A 19,651-nucleotide genomic window follows, 5' to 3' on the forward strand; every position below is an offset into this window, starting at 1 on the left:
GCACTCAATGGCTGAGAGTGCTGAACTGTCACTGCCAGCCAAAAAGCCAGGCATTAGGGATGTGCATAGGCAAAAAATTTGTTTTCGGTTTGGAAATTCGGGTAAGTAAAAAAAATTCAGGACTTCAGTTTGGGACTTCGGAAATTCATTAGCATCCCTCTCTTGCCACTACAACCACTTACACATCTGTAGGGCTCCCTAACACTACCCTTGGCCCTACGCCTAACCACCACACCACAACCACTTACAGATCTAGGGGTAGGGTAAAGTGCCCGGACTGCCACCATAACCACTTGCAGATCTATAAGGCTCCCAGTGCCACGAATTTGCTTATTGGTCTAGATTCCTGACATCATTCACGTAGTTCCCTCTCTTGTTTTGCCACTTTTCAGAAATCCGAAGCACTTTGGTAATTCGGTCCTGCACTTCGGAATTTCGGCAATTCGGAAGCGTCCGAATTGCCGAAATTCGTCCAAATTTACATTAGGAACGAAACGAATTGCACAGGTCTACCAGGCATGCATGGCTCAGCTTAGCTTAATGGAGCTCATGGGATCCCCAGCTCCAAGGGAGGCAGCAATTGGTACCTAGTGGATCCATTGTAAGTTGTCAAACTGTTCTTGAACCATACACCACTGCAACTTCAAACTCTGAGATGTTATTTCATAGAGAACTGCAAAGAACACCGAGGAAAACTTCCTTTTGAAATAACGTTTTTGCAACATATATTTTAAAAAGTCACTTATTTGTTTAACTGTTTGTTTTAAAGGCCCACTCCAAACATCAAAATCTGTACCATAGCAGTCAACGTATTACAGTTATGGTGCAATGAGGCTCTGGTTTCATTTATAACACAAACACATTTGTTTGTGTTACATATGATTTAAGGTGTAGGTATAGGGGATACCTCACAGGTGTTTTGAGCTTGTATCACTATTGGATATACCATTTGTATTGTTATCTGGTTTCAGTTATGTTTTTTTTGTTTTTTTCTCCATTAGGTTTAATTTATTTTGGCACCATTCCTGGTAACTACTGGTGCTTTAAGTCCTCCCTCCCGATGCCTTATAGTATCATTCTGTGAAGGTCTAGCTTCTGAGTTCGCCATCAAAGGTTCTGGTACTCAGTTGTGGGTTAGAACACAATACGGTATAGGTGAATCATTGCAGGTCCTTTCTTGTCAGAGCTTAATCACAACAGGCCCTTTAAGAACAACTCAGTCATCCTGCACCCCAGCGTTCTGAGTCACTAAATACAATGTGTGAGCAACATAATGTATCTGGAAATTGGGGAAGCATCATTTCCTCATAATGACTTTTAGAAAACTTTGGTGTGGACTTAGGCTATTGCTCAGTATTTTAAAAACTAATACAGAAACCCCCCCCCCACGAGTTATTGGAGTTGGACAAGCATCAATTTTTATGTCCTCTTGCCCACCATTCATTGCACCGAAAACATGCAACATTGGGCAAGCATTATTATTATGTAAGATGTATTAATTAATTTTAAAATCTAAAGTTCTGCTTCTTGTTCATACTGCGCAGTTTTACAGCTGCTGAGTAGCTGTCTATCTTAGGTCTACTGAAGTGACAGAAAGGACTCTGGTTGACCATAGAAGTGAAGAAATACCCGATGCGTATGTGTTTCTGACCAAGAGTCTGCCATTATAAATTACTGGAATTCATTTTCGAGGCTCTTAAATTGGAGCTCTGTATGGAGTGTCATATATTCCTAAAAGGCACTAGGGAAATATATTTCAATCCCTTTCGGACACATAGCAGTAATGGGCACATTTAGTGTTCAAATCGTGAAATGCCAGTTCTAGGACTGACACTGCCGGCTTCCGAAGTACTATATTATGGTTTTACTTTGGAGTTTCATAACCTAAAGCCAGCCATTAATGATGCAAGATTTGAGAATTATTTATGTTGACATCGATAGCCCTGTATTTTCTCTGTTTCAAGTTACCTCATTTTACTTTTTAATTTATAAACCAATTTATTTGATATAGTAAAAAGGTGGCAAACTATTTTTTTTTTGGGGGGGGGGGGGGGGGGTGGTTTATTATCAGATGTTCAATGGATTTGTGTACCATCCTTAAATCTCCAAAACAATCTGTCTGTCTTTGTGATATATTTTTCATGGATAGCATTTCAACTTTGTATTTTAAAAACTCTTATGGATAGTCTTGAGCATTTATGACAAATATTCCTGTCTCATTTATACTTGAAGAGTATTTACTATAACATGTAAAATGTTTCTATTTTCTTTTCTTTTTTTTCTTTTGCCACTTCTTATTTATTTGTGCCATATATTTATTGCTCTCTTCTAAATGTAATAGGTTTTCATCTGATGATTCAATCTAATTTTGACTTGATTTGAGAAACTCTTGCAAACAGTCTTGTTCATGCAAGTATCTTCTGCAGAGGGCTACATGCCTCAAGACATGTTCTTTCTTGAAGCCGCAATAAAAGAGAACATTAGCATTACACAGCTATGATTGCGGGGATGCTGGTGTGGCTGCAAAATAAAATAGTCGGGATGCCAAAAATCCCTGTTGGAGCAGGATAATACATATGAATTGGAAACTGTGAGTCCTGAAACTCTCTCTTTATTCCTGACATTGTGAGGCTGCATTAATTGCAGTTCACGTCATGGCTGCCCCTCTTGCAGCTTATCATCAAAGCATTGCCTGGTTGTTTTTTGTTTGAGGGGAAAGAGGGTGGAGGGTTGGGGTCATATATAGGCCTGTGAAATATGTAAATTGTGGTCCACATGTAGTATTTATTAACTCAAAATTAAACATTACAAAGGGAAATGTAAAAATATATTTCACAATGTAACAAACTAGAGGGTGAATTATATTATTAATATATAATGTATTATGTTTTTTAAACAGGGGGACAGACTTGTCACTACTTAATATCAAAATTGTAAAACATTTGGCTATATTTTCTAATATTTAAAAAAAACGAATATATTAATAAGTTAATGTTGTGCCATGTAAATATGACCTATATATTTTCCAATCTTCTCTTCTTATTAAATAGTTAGCAGATCAAGCGTTGGTGGTATAGTGGGTGAGCATAGCTGCCTTCCAAGCAGTTGATCTGGGTATGATTCCCAGCCAAGGCAAGAGAACCTTTTCACCAATATAATATCAGGAAGTATGACTTTGGTGAGAGGGTAGTGGATGCATGGAATAGCCTTCCAGCTGAAGTGGTAGAGGTTAACACAGTAAAGAAGTTTAAGCATGCGTGGGATAGGCATAAGGCTATCCTAACTATAAGATAAGGCCAGGGACTAATGAAAGTATTTAGAAAACTGGGCAGACTAGATGGGCCGAATGGTTCTTATCTGCCGTCACATTCTATGTTTCTATTATAAATAAATATTATACCATTATTTAAATCTACATATAAGTCAATACAATGTATTAAACATATTATCTAGTGATTCCCTACACCTACCAATACTATTTAGATAAAATAAAAATACCTATGGCTATATGGAATTCACTCTCTAGATTGTTACATTGTTTAATATATTTTTACATTTCACTTAGTCTCTATTCATTTCCTCAAAATGAAATTTTACAATTTGTGGAACGCAAAATTTCGAGCGAGTAACACATCACGGGATATAAAGTAGCCGGGGCCTGTTTAACATTTCAGCTAAAAGCTATGTGCATTTTTTTCATTTATATATATATATATAACACTGAATATTTTGTTTGTACATATCGGTGGTTAAGAGTCTTAATTGAGAATATAAGCCAAAGGGGTAGCTGCCACAACTGACAACCCAAACAATACAAAAGGTAACTACACCGGTGGAGTTGGAGTTTGCCATTGTTTCTAAACCAGTTCTAGTAACTTCCATAATTTACAAGAATGCATCATTTGCTTTTACAATCTTTTCCATTTACTTTTCAATAGATTTATTTATATCTATATCTATTTCAAACCAAATAGAGAAAAGTTGTGTTTAAACATTACATGCAGATAGCAGTGCCTAGAATAAAACATATCCTTTCTAGCGATATAACAAAAAAACAGATTTTCCTGCCTTGTTTCACATGAAAGGCTAGAAGGCTAACCCATCAAACTTGCACATATGTGAAAAGGCAGGTTTTTTTTTTTTTTAAGGTCACATCACAGAATGCAAGAAAGAAATAATTGATGCACTTACACCAAGCAGTGAACGAAAAACGACGTTCCCGAGAGCTATCAAAAAGATGTTGGAGCCTTGATGTTTGGCCTAGTTTTCATGTGGATTTTTGTTTTACCTAACAGTGTTGGCTATAAATTCAGTTTTCCAGTAATGGCTGTCAGTTGGGTTAAACTGCAGAGTTCTCATAGAATGTATCCTAGACTTGGGAAACTGATGCCATTACTTGATTATTCCAAGATAATCAGTTGTTGCATGTTTTGTAGAGAATGTTTTTAAAACCAGTTAATCTATGAAATAGAAACCTCCTATAATGGTATCAGAATAATGCATAAATTATGAGATTTATCTGTCCTGGATCCTTTTTGGTGGGGTCGGGGATAGCGAGTGTGGCATTTGGCAAAGATGAAGCTTGATTGTGTTTGTTTAAAGCTTGAATTGGATTGCAACCATTGTATTTGCTGCATTGACTGTATCTGTTGTGCAACATTATATCAATTTAGAACCAATAACATTTTGTATGTACATAATATAAATAATAATTTAACTTGTTCTCTACCAAACCCATATATACCTCACTTGTTCTTGTGGACCTATGTGTGCACCAATTGTTATCAATAGCAATTTACTTACTGCACATCAGTTGTATACTCGGTTCCCTAGGTGTAGGAATCCGTGTGTTAAATATGACATCAGAATCATTAGGACTTGCCCAAAATATTTTGATATCTGAATCCAAGTATAAAATGTTAGCCCCTGTTCCTAAACTTGGCCACATATCAAAGGGACACTATAGTCACCCAGACCACTTCAGCTCATTGAAGTGGTCAGGATGCAGTGTCCCTGTCCCCTTAATCCTGCAATGTTAACAATCGCAATTTCTGATAAACTGCAATAATTGCATTGCAGGGTTAAGACTGCCTCAGTAGCTGTCAATCAGACAGCCACTAGAGGCACGTATTGCTTATTAGGCGACTTTTGGTCTCCTAACTGATGCTGGGTGTCCCTACACTCCGCATGAGGACATCCAACTTTGGTAAAGTAAAATAGGTAAGCAATGCTTTCCTATGGGGAGGGCCTAATGTGCTCACCGCACATGCACATTAGCACCTCCCTCCCCCCCCCCCCCCCCCCCACCCCCAACTGGGTGACGCCAGAGGGGCAGAGCACGGATGGAGATCTGCGCTGGAATCGGGTAAATACTGTAAGGGTTTATTAACCCTTACATTGTGGGGGGAGTTGCAAGGGCGCTATAGTGCTAGGAATGTAGATTTATATTTGTAGCATTATAGGATCCTCTTAACCCTCTAAACCTGTTATCTTACAACAATATAAATGGAAACTGTTTTGTAGAATAGCTTAATGCAGGGCAACCACTTAGTAGTCTTTGTGGAAACTTGAGCCTGAATTAAATTTAGTTGGAAAATGATTTAGTATGTAATTTATAGATTTCCATTTAGACAAATAGACATGTTCCACAGAGGTAGTCATTACTGGTATTCTAAAGAATATAATAAAAATGGTAAATAACTTTTCAACTAGCACAAAATGTAGCTTAAATGTCATGCATGACAGGTGCACTTCAAATTCTCTGAATATTTGTTTTTTGTGCAATGTTAGTATTGGCAGAGGTGTAGTTAAGAGATCTGACACTTCTCTAGATGTTACAACATATAATAAAACAATAAAAATTACCTAAAACTTATGTTAACAGGGTAGCGGGCCTGACTGACATGGAGGGAAGAAGCAACCTGAACGAGTTTCTCTAATATTGTGATTTAAATAGCGATTCGCTACCTCCTGCCGCTCGAACAGAAGCCAATCTTGTGAAGAATTTGTCTCCCGGCACAACTAAAGTACTGAGTGGCCGTCGGTACAGTGTTGGGAGCTCATATACTCCTTCAAGGCAAATGCGGTCTGGTGCGCAACAGATGGGGGATGCAGCCACTCTCCCGTTCAATAGGTGCCCAGAAGCTAAAATCACCAAACAGAACCCAGTTACCCCCCCTTGGACCGGGGGGTGTTCCCGGTCCACACCAGTGGGGCTACCCTGACCTGGCAGGCGCGGAGTACAGCCTCTCAGGATGGTGGCATTAACCACTACTTACTCAACATGGCGGAGGCCTCCTGTCTCCGCGAACCAAGCGATGCTCTAAGTGATTTTGAGTCCAGACTGGACGACCTTTTTAACAGGTTTTGGCAACGTCTGGAGAGTAAAATGCACCTACACACCCCACCGCTCTCGAGAGTGAACTCAAATCCAGCTGGCTCCAAATTGCTAAATGGAACCCTCAGTGCACCCTCCAGGGAAGGCCCTAAAATGGTGACGAGTCAGGAAGAGAGAATCGCATGCACACCGGGAGCCATGCAACCGAGCTTCTCTGAGGCCCAAATCAGATTCCCAAGAAGTTCAGGAGGTACTGCGGAGATCCCTGTGCCTGAGTGTCACACTGACATACCGGCATTCAAATTGGCTTGTCATTCAATGTTCCCAGAAAAAGATGAACTATGCTCTGCCCATGAAGGGCATAGGGTGAACTAGGACTATTCAGCACTCTATTTCCCCATCTCAAGCTAATTAATGTGGGGGTCCGTAATGTGCTGTGCTTTAGTTAGCTTTGATGCACCCTTTCCAGCTATTTCTGTTGACATCCCATTCTCCTCACCTCACTAACAGGGGGGCCTTCTGGGGGATTACTCTCAACATGCTTCATTCTGCTATATACCTTGTTTATTCTTAAACATGTGCAGTAGTTTGCAATGCTATGACATTGTCTCCTTATGTTGATTTTCTAGTACTTGGCCAATCTGTCATGTCGATGCAAGTCTGTTTTGTTATAAGCACTAGGGATGTGCATGGCCAAAATATTCGGTGCGGCATTTTGAAATTCGACACTTCAGCAATTCGGTTCAGTTCGGCACTTCTGAAATTCGTCAATTTGGTTCGGCAATTCCAAAAATTGGGACTTCGGCAATTCGGTTCAGGACTTCGGCAATACGGGACTTCGGTTCGGCACTTCTGGAATTCAGCACTTGGGACTTGTAGGGTAAGTGTAGGGTTGGAGTAGGGTTAGAGTTGGGTTAAGAGTAGGGTTGGGTAACGAGTAGGGTTAGCGTTAGGCTTGGGTTAGGGTTAGGGATTGGGTTGGAGTAGGGTTAGGGTTAGCGTTGGGCTTGGAGTAGGGTTAGGGTTGGGGTAGGGTTGGGTTACGAGTTGGGTTAGGGGATGGGTTAGGATTAGGAGTAGGATTAGGGTTTGGGTTAAAGATGGGTTAGGGGTAGGGTTACGGTTGGGTTAGGAGTAGAGTTAGGGGTAGGGTTAAGTTAGGGGTAGAGGTACCCAAACCCTACTCCTTACCCTACCCCTACTCCTTACCCAACCCTAACTCGAACCCTACCCTTAACCTTACTCCTAACCATACCCTGACCCTACTCCTAGCCTACCCTTAACCCTACCCTACTCCTAACCCTATCCCTAACCTTAACCCTACCCCAATCCTACCCCTTCGACACTTCGGAAATTCTGTTCCGTTCGGACTTCGGACATTTGGAAGCATCTGAATGTCCAAAATTCGTCCGAATTTTAATTCGGACCAAACCGAATTGCACATGTCTAATGAGCACAGCAAAAATAAAGAATAAAAAAAAAAGCAAAAAAAAAAACCTTAGGTTAACAATTTGTTTTTCCAATGAGGTACTTTGTTTTCCTTTAAAATAGATGGATTGAACAGCGTTCAAAATTTCCACACACCATTGGCAAGTAAAAATTCCCCCGGAGGGTATTTTATGGTTTGCAGTGGTGAGTAACTTTTAAGGCGTGGCTAGTAGCAGAGGATTATGAATTACTATTCAACTGTATTAGAGATTTAACAACTGGGATGACAATTAAGCCACAATCCTACTACAGCTAGGGCACACATTGCACACTATACTGACAGGTTAAAAAAATGACCGTTAAAAAATTAACAATACTGTGTGAATGTCAAGATGGAGGTGGTAGTGCACTTCACAGACATCTGTTGTGGTTATAGTAGTTGGTGAGCCTCTTTTTTCATATTATTATTATTATTGCCATTTATATAGCGCCAACAGATTCCTTTACAATATTATGAGAGGTTGATTTAACCATAAATAGGACAATTACAAAAAACTTACAGGAACAATAGGTTGAAGAGGACCCTGCTCAATCAAGCTTACATTCTATAGGAGGTGGGGTATAAAACACATTAGGACAGGAATTTGCAGTCAAATAAGGTGGGCTGCCCTTTAGGAGAGAGCAAGAGACAGGTATGTAAGGTAGAGGTTACTCTGGGAGGCCATAAGCTTTCCTAAAGAGATGGGTTTTAAGGCACTTCTTAAAAGATGCAAGACTAGGGGAGAGTTTGATGGCGGTAGGCAAGCTATTTCATAGGAAGGGAGCCGCCCGCGAGAAGTCCTGCAAGCGTGAGTTGGCTGTACGGGTGCGAGCAACGGTCAGGAGGTGGTCACGTGCAGAATGGAGAGACCGAGAAGGGGCATAACTATGGATCTGTGAGGAAATATGATGGGCTACAGTTGTTCAGTGCTTTATAGGTGTGAATTAGTACCTTGAATTGACTCCTATAGCATACAGGAAGCCAATGTAAGGACTTGCAGAGGGCTAAGGTGTGAGAGAACCGACTCGAGAGGAAAATCAGTGTGGCAGCAGCGTCCATTATGGACTATAGCGGTGCAGTTCGGCTTTTGGGCAGACCAATCAGGAGAGGGTTACAATAATCCATACTGGAAATTACTAGAGCATGAACAAGCTCCTTGGTAGCATCTTTCTTACATCTTGTGTAAGAAAGACTGCTGCTGAGTTAGTAGCTGTAATTCTACCTCTGCTGGTGAATCATACGTACTTGTTCACTTTGTGTACTGGTCAAACTGACCTGCCCTGTATTATTAAGAAAGGGTGAATGATTGCTGTGGAAGCAGTAATTTATGCAAGTTGTGCCCAGCACTTTGATTAGGTAAATTGCTAATTCTTTAACATAATCATACTGATTTAACAGATAGAAAACGCTTTACAGAAGGTAAAAAAAAATATATAAAAGCTGATCATTAAAGCAACATTTTATTGAACCAGATATTAAAAAGAAAACATTAAGTCCAATAAGAATCTAAGACATTCTATTTAAAATGCTATATTTTTTAAATGTGAACATTTGATGAATTGCCTGCAAATTGCACTGCTTTTAGGTACATTAGAACAGCATTTATATCAATTTATATTCAGGGTTTTTTGTTTGTGTTCTTAAATGTAACTTTTTGACCAGCTGTTTGTGGAATACTTTGTCTTTGTTACAGACTGAACTGGATTCTTTTCGAGTGCCATCTTGTGGCTTAATACGCTTTTTCAACTATACACGATATGCATGTATTGTCTGAAGTGTATTCATGTTTGTGGTTATTGTATTACCATTAACAGTATGTAAGGTATGTTTAGCAATATTTATTTATTTATCAAATATTTTACCAGAAAAGATACATTGAGATTTCTCTTGTTTTAAAGTATGTCCTGGGTCCACAAAACATTGTCTTGTTACAATAGGATACAATATTACAAAAATAAAATATACAAACTATATATATATATACATATACATACACACACACACATATATAAATTTAATACATAACAGGTAATAAATATATTCAACCATAACACGTGCTAGTACTGGATCGGAGGTTATGGGAGGTGGTACCAGCCTGGAAGAGCATTCTACTCCGGTAGGGTGGGAGCTTCTCAGAAATGCTCTTGTGCACAAGGCTGGAAAAATGAAGAGTGCGTTGGGATTCCAGCAACAGCCAGTTTAGCTCTTTTAACATGTCACAGTGGTGGGTAAAGTATATACATTCTAGTACAAAGCGGAAGAACAAATTATAGAACTTAAGTTTATTAAGGTGGGTTTGCAGTGCGGGTGCATACACTACATCCCCATAATCAATGACCGGCACAAACATTTGCTGCACAGTTTCCTTACTGCAGAGCTTAGGCAGGATTTGTTTCTGTACAGGGCATCTAGTTTTGGGTAACGTTTTTGAAGAGATTTTTTCAATGTGAAAGCCAAAGGATAGATTGGGGTCTAGCAACATACCTTGATATTTAAAAGAGGAGACTGCGGTCAGTGTGCTATTTGAATTTGTTCTGATACACAATTGTTGATTTTGTAGTTGACATAATTTAGGTACAGTTCCAAAGATCATTGTAACGGTTTTGTCAGTGTTTAGGAAGAGTTTGTTATCCGCTATCCACTTTTCTCTGTGAATTGGTTTTGGAGCACAGCCTCAAGCTGCGGTAGCTTGGGTTTACTAGAGTAGATTAGTGTCGTCTGCATACATGTATACAGTTGAGGATTTGCAGACGTTGGGCAGATCATTTATACATTATGTGAATATCAGGGGGACGAGTATGGAGCCTTGGGGAACATCACCTGAGAAATGACCACATATTGCAATCTGTCTGAAACATTGGCAGACGATCACCAATGCCTGATTTTTATAAGTTTTTGCAAAAGAATGCCATGGTCTACTGTGTCAAAGGCCTTGGCAAAATCAAGGAAAATAGCTCCAGTTAAGTCTCCTTGTTCCATGCCAATTTGGATGCCATTGCAAACTTTTAAGAGGGCAGTCGAAGTTGAGTGATTTGGACGAAAGCCGGATTGATCAGGGGTCAGATCATTTGATAATTGATAATATTCACATAGTTGCGTGTGGATGAATTTTTCCAATATTTTTGACAATACAGCGAGCAATATCAGGCGATAGTTAGATACCGAATGATTGTTACCATTTTTATGGATAGGTACAACTTTTGCAGTCTTACAAGTTTGGGTATGTATCCTGACACCATGGATTCATTGATAAGGGTAGACAGGTTTAGCAATTGCTGGCGCACTGAGCTTCAGCAACATTGCTGGGATTTGATCTGGTCCACACTGTTTTTTCATTTTTAATTATTAAGATGTTTATTAATGACACAAACAGGCACAGGTCTAAAATTGAATTTCACTATATGAGGATTTTGAAGATTTGGCAGGGACTGATCTTTGTGGTCTAAAAATGGGTGTAATTTGTCATCTTGGCAACCAGGGTGGTAGCACATCCAACTAAATCATTATTAAAGGCATTTGCTACATCTAGGGGGTGTTGCAGTGTTTGGTTGTCCATTTTGACAGTGGAGGGTTGGGAATGGATTGTGGGGTGGTTGTATGCTATTTATGATTTTCCAGAGGTTTCTTGGGTTTGATAGGTTGTGGTTCAAATTTTCACTGAAATATTGGGCCTTTGCCATTTGTGTTTGTTTTGTGCATGCATTTTGCCAAGGTCTGTAAGTACAGTGATCGTTCATGGAACCAGTACGCTTGAACTTTGACTACAGTGAATTTCTAAACTGGTACATTTGAATGAGGTCAGCTCTAACCCAGGGCAGGTGTGTCGCTTTTAATCGCACTTTATGCAGAGGGGCATGCAAATTCTAAACAAGCAAGAGCTCGGACTGAAAAAAATCTGGTATTAGACCTAATCTGTGCCATGGTATGTTCTTGAGATCATTTAAAAAGGATTCAAGATTAAATTTTTTGAAAGACCTGATGATTATAATCTTGGGAGGGGATTTAGTGGCCTTTATTTTGCGGATGTAGTACACTAGACAGTCACTGAAACTGTTAGGGAGAACGCCTGCCTCCTTGATTTTGTCAGGACAACTGGAGGGAATCCAGTCGAGCAAGGTATGGTTCTGGCTTTTAATACTAATACGAGTTGGGGAGGAAATTGTGTTAGCTGCAAAGTCTTAAACAGCCTACATTACTTATTATTTTTAGGATTCAGCCAATCAATATTAAAATCTACAAAAACAGTTCACTTTTTTGATTTTGAGCTACAGTTTTTACTTAGTAGTTGGGCTGTCAGAAAGGGAGATCACAGAAGAACTCGTGAGCGGTAGATTTCCTCAACAATGATCGTTTTAGTGAAAGGGATCTCAATTGTGCCAGAAAGGAAATCAAAGGCAGAAGGGGAGTTATGTTTTTTTAAAGGAGTAAAGGACTACATTTTATGGACTTGTCAACATAAATAACAATGCCTCCTCCTCGCTTAATAGAAATATTTATTAATGCAAGAATTTTTTAAACTGCAGTTCGAACACACATTGTTTGTGGGTTTGTTTGTTTGTTTTTTGCATTGTACTTTATTTTTCTTTTGTTTTCTGTACAAAATAAAGATTATATACATTTCATATTACTAGTTAATTGACTGCAGGAGGTCATTTAGTGCACTTGCAATGTCTATGATCCACACAAGAAAATATGGATGTGTTTAATCCCAATGACACATTTTAATGCACATTCAAAGGATTATTGGAAATATCACAGAAGTCCGTATAAATATTATAACTGGATTGAATTTATAATACTTATACATATATTTCTCAAAAAACATTTTATTTAAACGCCTGAGTAAAAATGTAATTTTACTTACCCCAATCAGTTCTGTAAAGAATACGTGCTCAGATGGAATGTACTTTTTCATTAAAGGACCACTATAAACTGCTATGCTTATAAATGGGTTAATCCAGCCTCTAGTGGCTGTCTCATTGACAGCCGCTAGAGGCGCTACTGACTTTGATTTTCACAGTGAGAAGATGCCAGCGTCCATAGGAAAACACTGAGAATGCTTTCCTATGGACTGGCTGAATGCGCATGCACATTCAGCCAATGACGACAAGAAGGAGGAGGAGAGTCCCCCGCCTGGCGCTGGAAAAAGAGGTCAATTTAACCCCTTCCAGCCCCTAGAGCCGGAGGGGGGCACTGAGGGTGGGGGGCACTTTAAGCACCTTTAGCGCTATACAGGACTGAATAGAATAAGACATTCCATTTTGGAAAAGAATCTTTGAGGACCAGAGTGTTACAATGGTTCTTAAGGGGACAACTAAGCAATCTGAGCTCTATATAAAGAATACAATTTTATCAAACACGTCTTGGATAGAAAACAAAAAGGATGAAAACATACATTTAAAAAAAATAAAAATGTTTTGGTCCTCCTTGTAATATTGGACTTTACAATACATTTGGTATTCAGAAGCACATATAAAGAATATTGTTTTCAAATCCGATCATGCTGTTACTATGTATATGTGTGTGGGCTGCCTATTGGGAAAGTTAGGAAAACGTGTATGAATATAATTCCACATTACTGCGATACATTTTTGTATCTTTACAATGTGAATAACTTAAACCATTTTTGTGTTGTGTTTTTCCTAGCTTGACAATATATTATCCCCGCCACCCATGCAGTCACGGAAATGCAGCAATCCTGAAGTCTCGTTTAGAGTTGGAAAATCTGGGAAGTATAAAAAGCAGCTCAGTGAAGATGGTCGGCTTCTCAGGAGAGGGAGCTTGGGAGGCGCACTGACTGGTAAGGAAAAGAAAAACAAGGATTTACTGCCCTGTTTATGGATTATGTGCATTATTACAACTGTGGCGTGACCAAAATGCAACAAAAAAAGTTCATTCACATTCAAGTAAATTCCCAAATATCCACTGGATTATCCAAATATCCACATAAGAACCCCTACCTTTTAAGAATCTTTTTCCTGGTTAGGATAGAAGGTGCTGGCAGAGCCTCTAATCAGTGCATCAAAGGAAACGTTAATGGTGAAGCTTTTCCTTTTTTTTGCTTATGAGTCCTGTCAAACATGGACACAGATGTTTCAGAGGTTTTGCATTGGTGCAGGTTATTTTGCAGATTTTCTTGACCAGCTGTATTTTTTATACCAATTAATACAATTAATAATATAGAAATTGTTTATTTGTTTTACTGGGCTGCTTAATCAGTGCATCAAAGTTCATTTAATCATTATGTGGCAACAATGGATTTTATTTCAAAACTATGGTGTAGTTAGTAGACAAAGTATGCAGAGTTTGGTTTTCATCTTGAGTGGCACTAGGTAGAGACTGTAAAGGGCCCTCTGACTTTGTATTCCTCTTCGTTGTAGTTCAGCAGAATCTTACTGTCGTGTAATTTTAATTTCTGCATTGTCCTGCAGTTGCACAGTGTATGGGCTATGGAAGGCAATTGTTTTTTTTAGTTATCCCCCTTCTCTAATAGCCCCAAAACAGTTTAACTGAAAACTTGGGGATGGCACCCATTGACACATAGCACTATAAACACTACAATGAGCTTCTAACCATCCAAATCAATTAGCCCACTGCCAACTGATTCGGATGCCCCTGAGGAAGTCTGCACATTAGCAGATGAAACATGTAAGGCTTATTAGAACTTTATATTTTGTGTTTTTTATTTTTTTTATTTTATTATTTCCTGCATGAAACACTTTGGATAGACCAACGTGGATGCAACTTAAGGAGAGCTTTTCTGTGAAATCATCTTTAGTCTATTTCTGATGTGCCTTTTATCCTTTTTGGATATTTATTCCTTCTGCAGTGATTTTTGTTCTGCCTACTACAAATTATTTTTTTGTGAGTGCACTAGTGCTCTAATACATGTATGGGGTTTTTCTTGTACTACACTATATTTGATGTTTTTGTTGTAGATGTATTAGTTTTACTGTGTAATGAAGACATGAGATGAGTCTTCTAATCTACAACAAAATTTTGTGGAAAAGGGGTAATATTTTTCTTACATATTTTTACTCCCGTTATTGTTTTTATTTTTTTATTGTTCACTGGTGTGTAGGTGTTGGTGTTGTTAATTCCTAAAACACCATTTAAAAATATTTTAAAACACATAATTTAAATACATCTTAAGAATGAAATGCCTTTGTATATAATAGAAAGGAATTGAATTGGCAAGGGGCTGTTTTCTCATTCATTGTGGATGCATTGTCATTGTATCTGTGGAACACTTGCTTGTGTGTGACGAACTGATTAAGCTTTCCATTTGGCAGTATGTAGTAGTGTGACGTAGGTGTTCCTATGTAGATTCAGCACAAGGGTTTTTAGTGCCAGGAATTTAAAACCCTTCACTAACTTGATTAATATATTTTCTAGATTTTTTTTTCCTTTTTTTTTTTTTTTTAAATAGAAGCTTCCTTTCCCATATTCTCAATTTTACAATCCTCCATCTATTTAAAATGTATATGCCGATTGAAATGATGACTCTAATGCAGACAGTGTGTGTGATATATTAATATAAAGCCTTTATACAATGTCTCTTTGGCATCATCCAATCGAATAATACTTCCCCCCTCCTCCCCTCCCCCCAAAGCAGACGGAAGGTATACAAAATACTCCAATTACAGGTTATAGGCACACAATGACAATGGAAACAAAGATTTAAAGGGACACTCTAACCTCTCAAACCACTACATCTTCTTAGACATTTAAGTTTAAATTTGTCAGAGCATATACATTTAGTGGCTGTTATCACCAGGTTGTCACCAGAATCGGTTCCTCAATTTCTTACATAATGGCACACAGTATGGAGAACGCTGATAATTATTCTACTAGAGAAGCATTAGGATAAGCATTGTGACTATAGGACCACTAAAGTCACACAGACCACGTCATCTGTATGAAGTGGTCTTGGTACAGTGATCTTGTTCTTTTAACCCTTCAATGTAAAACATTGCATTTTTTGGGAATGTTTATTTTAAAAATATATACGCCTCTAGTGCCTGTTACAGTGACAGCCACTAGAGGCGCTTCCACTCCGTCAACCGAGCAATCAAACAGCTTATAGCAAAACATTGAATTCAATGCTTTCCTATGAGAGGCATTTGATTGAAAGTGCATGCAGCGCTCACCGCACATGCGTATCTCATTCTCTGTGAGAAGCAGGAGGTGGAGAGGCCAGAAGAAGTGAGGGAGCCTCAGCGCTGGAAGAAAGGCAAGTAAAATCTTTACGGACACACAGAGTGGCTGGGGAAGGGGAGAATGAGACACACGGAGTGGAGAAAGACACACAAAAGTGTCTGGGGTGGAAAGAGACACACAGAAAGGTTAGAGATGGGTAAAGACACAAGAGGGTTGGGAGTAATAGAAGATGCACAAAGGGAAGTTGTAAGACACACATGGGAGGTGTTGGACGCAAAGGGGAAAAATGGGGGATATGATACGCTAACGTAGGTAAGACCATCAAAAGGGGGCAATAAATTCAAAAGGAGAATAAAGAGAAACACAGGTGAAAATGCATATTTTTGTGTGGGGTGATGCATCTTTGTCTGTCTCCTCCTCTCCCTGTAACTCCGTACTTTATGACAGGAGTCTTTGGTGAAAAGTTGATTAATATGTGAGAAAGAAGTCTCATCAAAAAGACACTATAATCACCAGAACCACTACAGTTTAAAGTGAAAGATTTTTCACATAAAAATATCTGGCCTCTAAATACCAGCAATACTGCTCAGCACCCCTGTCCTTGTCCAAGCACTCTCAACTTTTTACCTGTGGGTAGAAATGCCATGGATGTAGCCACAAAGGCAATGGCAATCTAAAAGGACACTTTAGTAACCAGAACCACTAAAGTATAATGTAGTGGTTCTGCTGTCTATAGCATGTCCTGCAGTCGTAGTAGTGTAAAAGCTACAGAGAAAAGGCAGTGCCTAGGAACACCTCTAGTAGCGGAAGAACACACCAGTAGGACTTCAAAATAAATTGGAAAACATAATTTTTTACAGCTGTGCAACAGCATACATTCACCATTTCAGTCACATTACCAAGCTTTCCTTAACCCCTTAAGTCCGGCGGACGTATATTTACGTCCTTTTAAAAGCGGCTCTAAACGCCGCAGGACGTAAATATACGCCCGCCGTTTTTTTTTTAACTTACCCGGTCGCCGGTGGTCCCACGCCGGCGATCGCGGTTGGGGGGACTCCCAGGGAGCCCCCCCCGAGGCAGATCTGCCTCCTCCGGTCCCTCCCGGTCATGTGAGAGTGAGGTCCTTGCGAGGACCTCACAATCACATGGCCGGTATAGCTGGCTCAGGCATTGCCAGCAGGGGGACCAACTGTAATGACAGTTGGTCCCCCTGCTGGCTGAAAATAAAATAAAATGTAAAAGTTAAAAGTGTAAAAAAAAAATATATATACACTTAGATCATATATATATAATATATATATATATATATATATATATATATATATAATCTAAGTATATATATACACATATACACACATACACATACACCGTCTAGGTGTATTTTAATATTAATATATATATAATTATATATATATATATTATCAAATTACACGTAGACTGATACTGATTAAATATATATATAATTATTGTTATATATATTTATAAATAATATTAAAAAAAAATATGTAAATACGTAAAAAAATAAAATAAAAAAAATAATTAAAAATAAAATATTAAAAAATATATAGATGTTTTATTTCGTTCTAACTGTATTGTGATATTAATATATATATATTTATATCAAAATACACATAGAACGAAATAATATATATATCTATATACATAAATATATACGTATATATCACTATATATATACCTATATATAAATAAAAATATTTAAAAATATATATATATATATATATATATATACGTATATATACACATATGTATATATATACATATATTAATTCTACACATATATTTGTCATAATTTTACATAATTAGGTATCCTAATTAATTACAATTAGCGGGACCTGCCTGACAACCCATGCCGAAAGTATAAGGAATTTAATTTGCTAGCACTATATTTAACCCTATAACTTTCCAAGACACCATAAAACCTGTACATGGGGGGTACTGTTTTACTCGGGAGACTTCGCTGAACACAAATATTAGTGTTTCAAAACAGTAAAATGTTTTACAACGATGATATCGCCAGTAAAAGTGACGTTTTTTGCATTTTTCACGCACAAACAGCACTTACACGGACGATATTACTGCTGCAATACTTTTTACTGTTTTGAAACACAAATATTTGTGTTCAGCGAAGTCTCCCGAGTACAACAGTACCCCTCATGTACAGGTTTTATGGTGTTTTCAAAAATTACAGCGTCAAATATAAGGCTTGTGTTTCATTTTTTTCACATTAAAATTCGCCAGATTGCTTACGTTGCCTTTATGACCCTATGGTAGCCCAATAATGAAGATTACCCCTATGATGACATACTATTTGCAATAGTAGACAACCCAAGGTATTGCAAATGGGGTATGTCCAGTCTTTTTTAGTAGCCACTTAGTCACAAACACTGGCCAAAATTGGCGTTTTTTGAATTTTTCACACACAAACAAATACGAACGCTAACTTTGGCCAGTGTTTGTGACCAAATGGCTACTAAAAAAGACTGGACATACCCCATTTGCAATACCTTGGGTCGTCTACTATTGCAAATGGTATGCCATTATGGGTGTAAATTTATTTCCTGGGCTACTATACAGTCTCAAAGGCAACGTAACCAATCTGACAAATTTCAATTTCAAATGTAACACGCTATATTTGACCCTGTAACTTCCCAAAACACCATAAAACCTGTACATAGGGGGTACTGTTTTACACGTGAGACTTTGCTGAATACAAATATGTGTATTTTATTGCAGTAAAAGCAAACCGTATTATGACATTGACAGTTAAAATGTCATGTAGAACTAAAAAAATCAAAAAAAAATCTTATTTTCTCCCATGTTTTTCATATTAAATTATGTTTCATAGCTAAATATTTAATATTAAATGAAAGCCCTGTTTCCCCTGAATAAAATGATATATAATAAGGGGGGGTGCATTTAATATGAAAGAGGTGAATTACGGTTTGACAGACATATAGCGCAAATGCCAGGTTTTGTTTACATTTTGTTTCGTTCACAACTTGTACATTTGGCTGCGGTGTTAAGGGGTTAAAGGGACTCGCCAGTGCTAGGAAAACATATCCGTTTTCCTGGCACTCTAGCACCCTACAGTGCCCCTCTCCCTCCCAGCCCCCATCCCATGTTGCTGAAGGGGTTGAAACCCCTTCAGTGACTTACCTGAATCCAGCGCTGTTGTCCGTTGGTGCTGGGTCAGGCTCCGCAGGTGCGCATTAGACCTCCCATTTCAATGCTTTCAATGCTTTCCTATGGGGATTCCGGCGACGCTGGAGGCCCTCATGCATAGCGTGAAGACGTCCAGCGTTGTTTAAAACACTTTAGGTGTTTTAAGAACACGAAAGTCCCTCTAGTGGCTGTTTGGTAGACAGCCACTAGAGAAGGACTTACCCCTGCAAGGTAATTATTGCAGTTTATAAAAACTGCAATAATTACACTTGCAGGGTTAAGGGTTATGGGAGTTGGCACCCAAACCACTCCAATGGGCAGAAGTGGTCTGGGTGCCTTGAGTGTCCTTTTAATATGTCAAGGTAGTTGGACTGAAATACTGGTTATATACAAATGCACATTTGCTTGGAATAAATCCACTTTTTTATTTTGAAGCCCTATTGCTGCCATTTGATTATTAGGGTAGGATAACCGGGTATATAAGAATAACCTTATATAAAGAT

At 38.5% G+C, this 19,651-nt stretch overlaps 1 protein-coding gene across 1 annotated transcript in view; it reads left to right on the forward strand.

Annotated features, from left to right (window-relative positions):
- MAST4 (microtubule associated serine/threonine kinase family member 4) overlaps positions 1-19,651 on the forward strand; it is a 503,913-nt gene that overhangs the window by 67,910 nt on the left and 416,352 nt on the right. Inside the window, exon 2 of the mRNA XM_063454083.1 lies at positions 13,452-13,605. Within this exon, the coding sequence (XP_063310153.1) occupies positions 13,452-13,605 (154 nt within the window). The remainder of the gene's footprint in view (positions 1-13,451; positions 13,606-19,651) is intronic.

The sequence above is a fragment of the Pelobates fuscus genome, chromosome 5 (genome assembly GCF_036172605.1).
Source record: "Pelobates fuscus isolate aPelFus1 chromosome 5, aPelFus1.pri, whole genome shotgun sequence".
Taxonomy (NCBI): domain Eukaryota; kingdom Metazoa; phylum Chordata; class Amphibia; order Anura; family Pelobatidae; genus Pelobates; species Pelobates fuscus.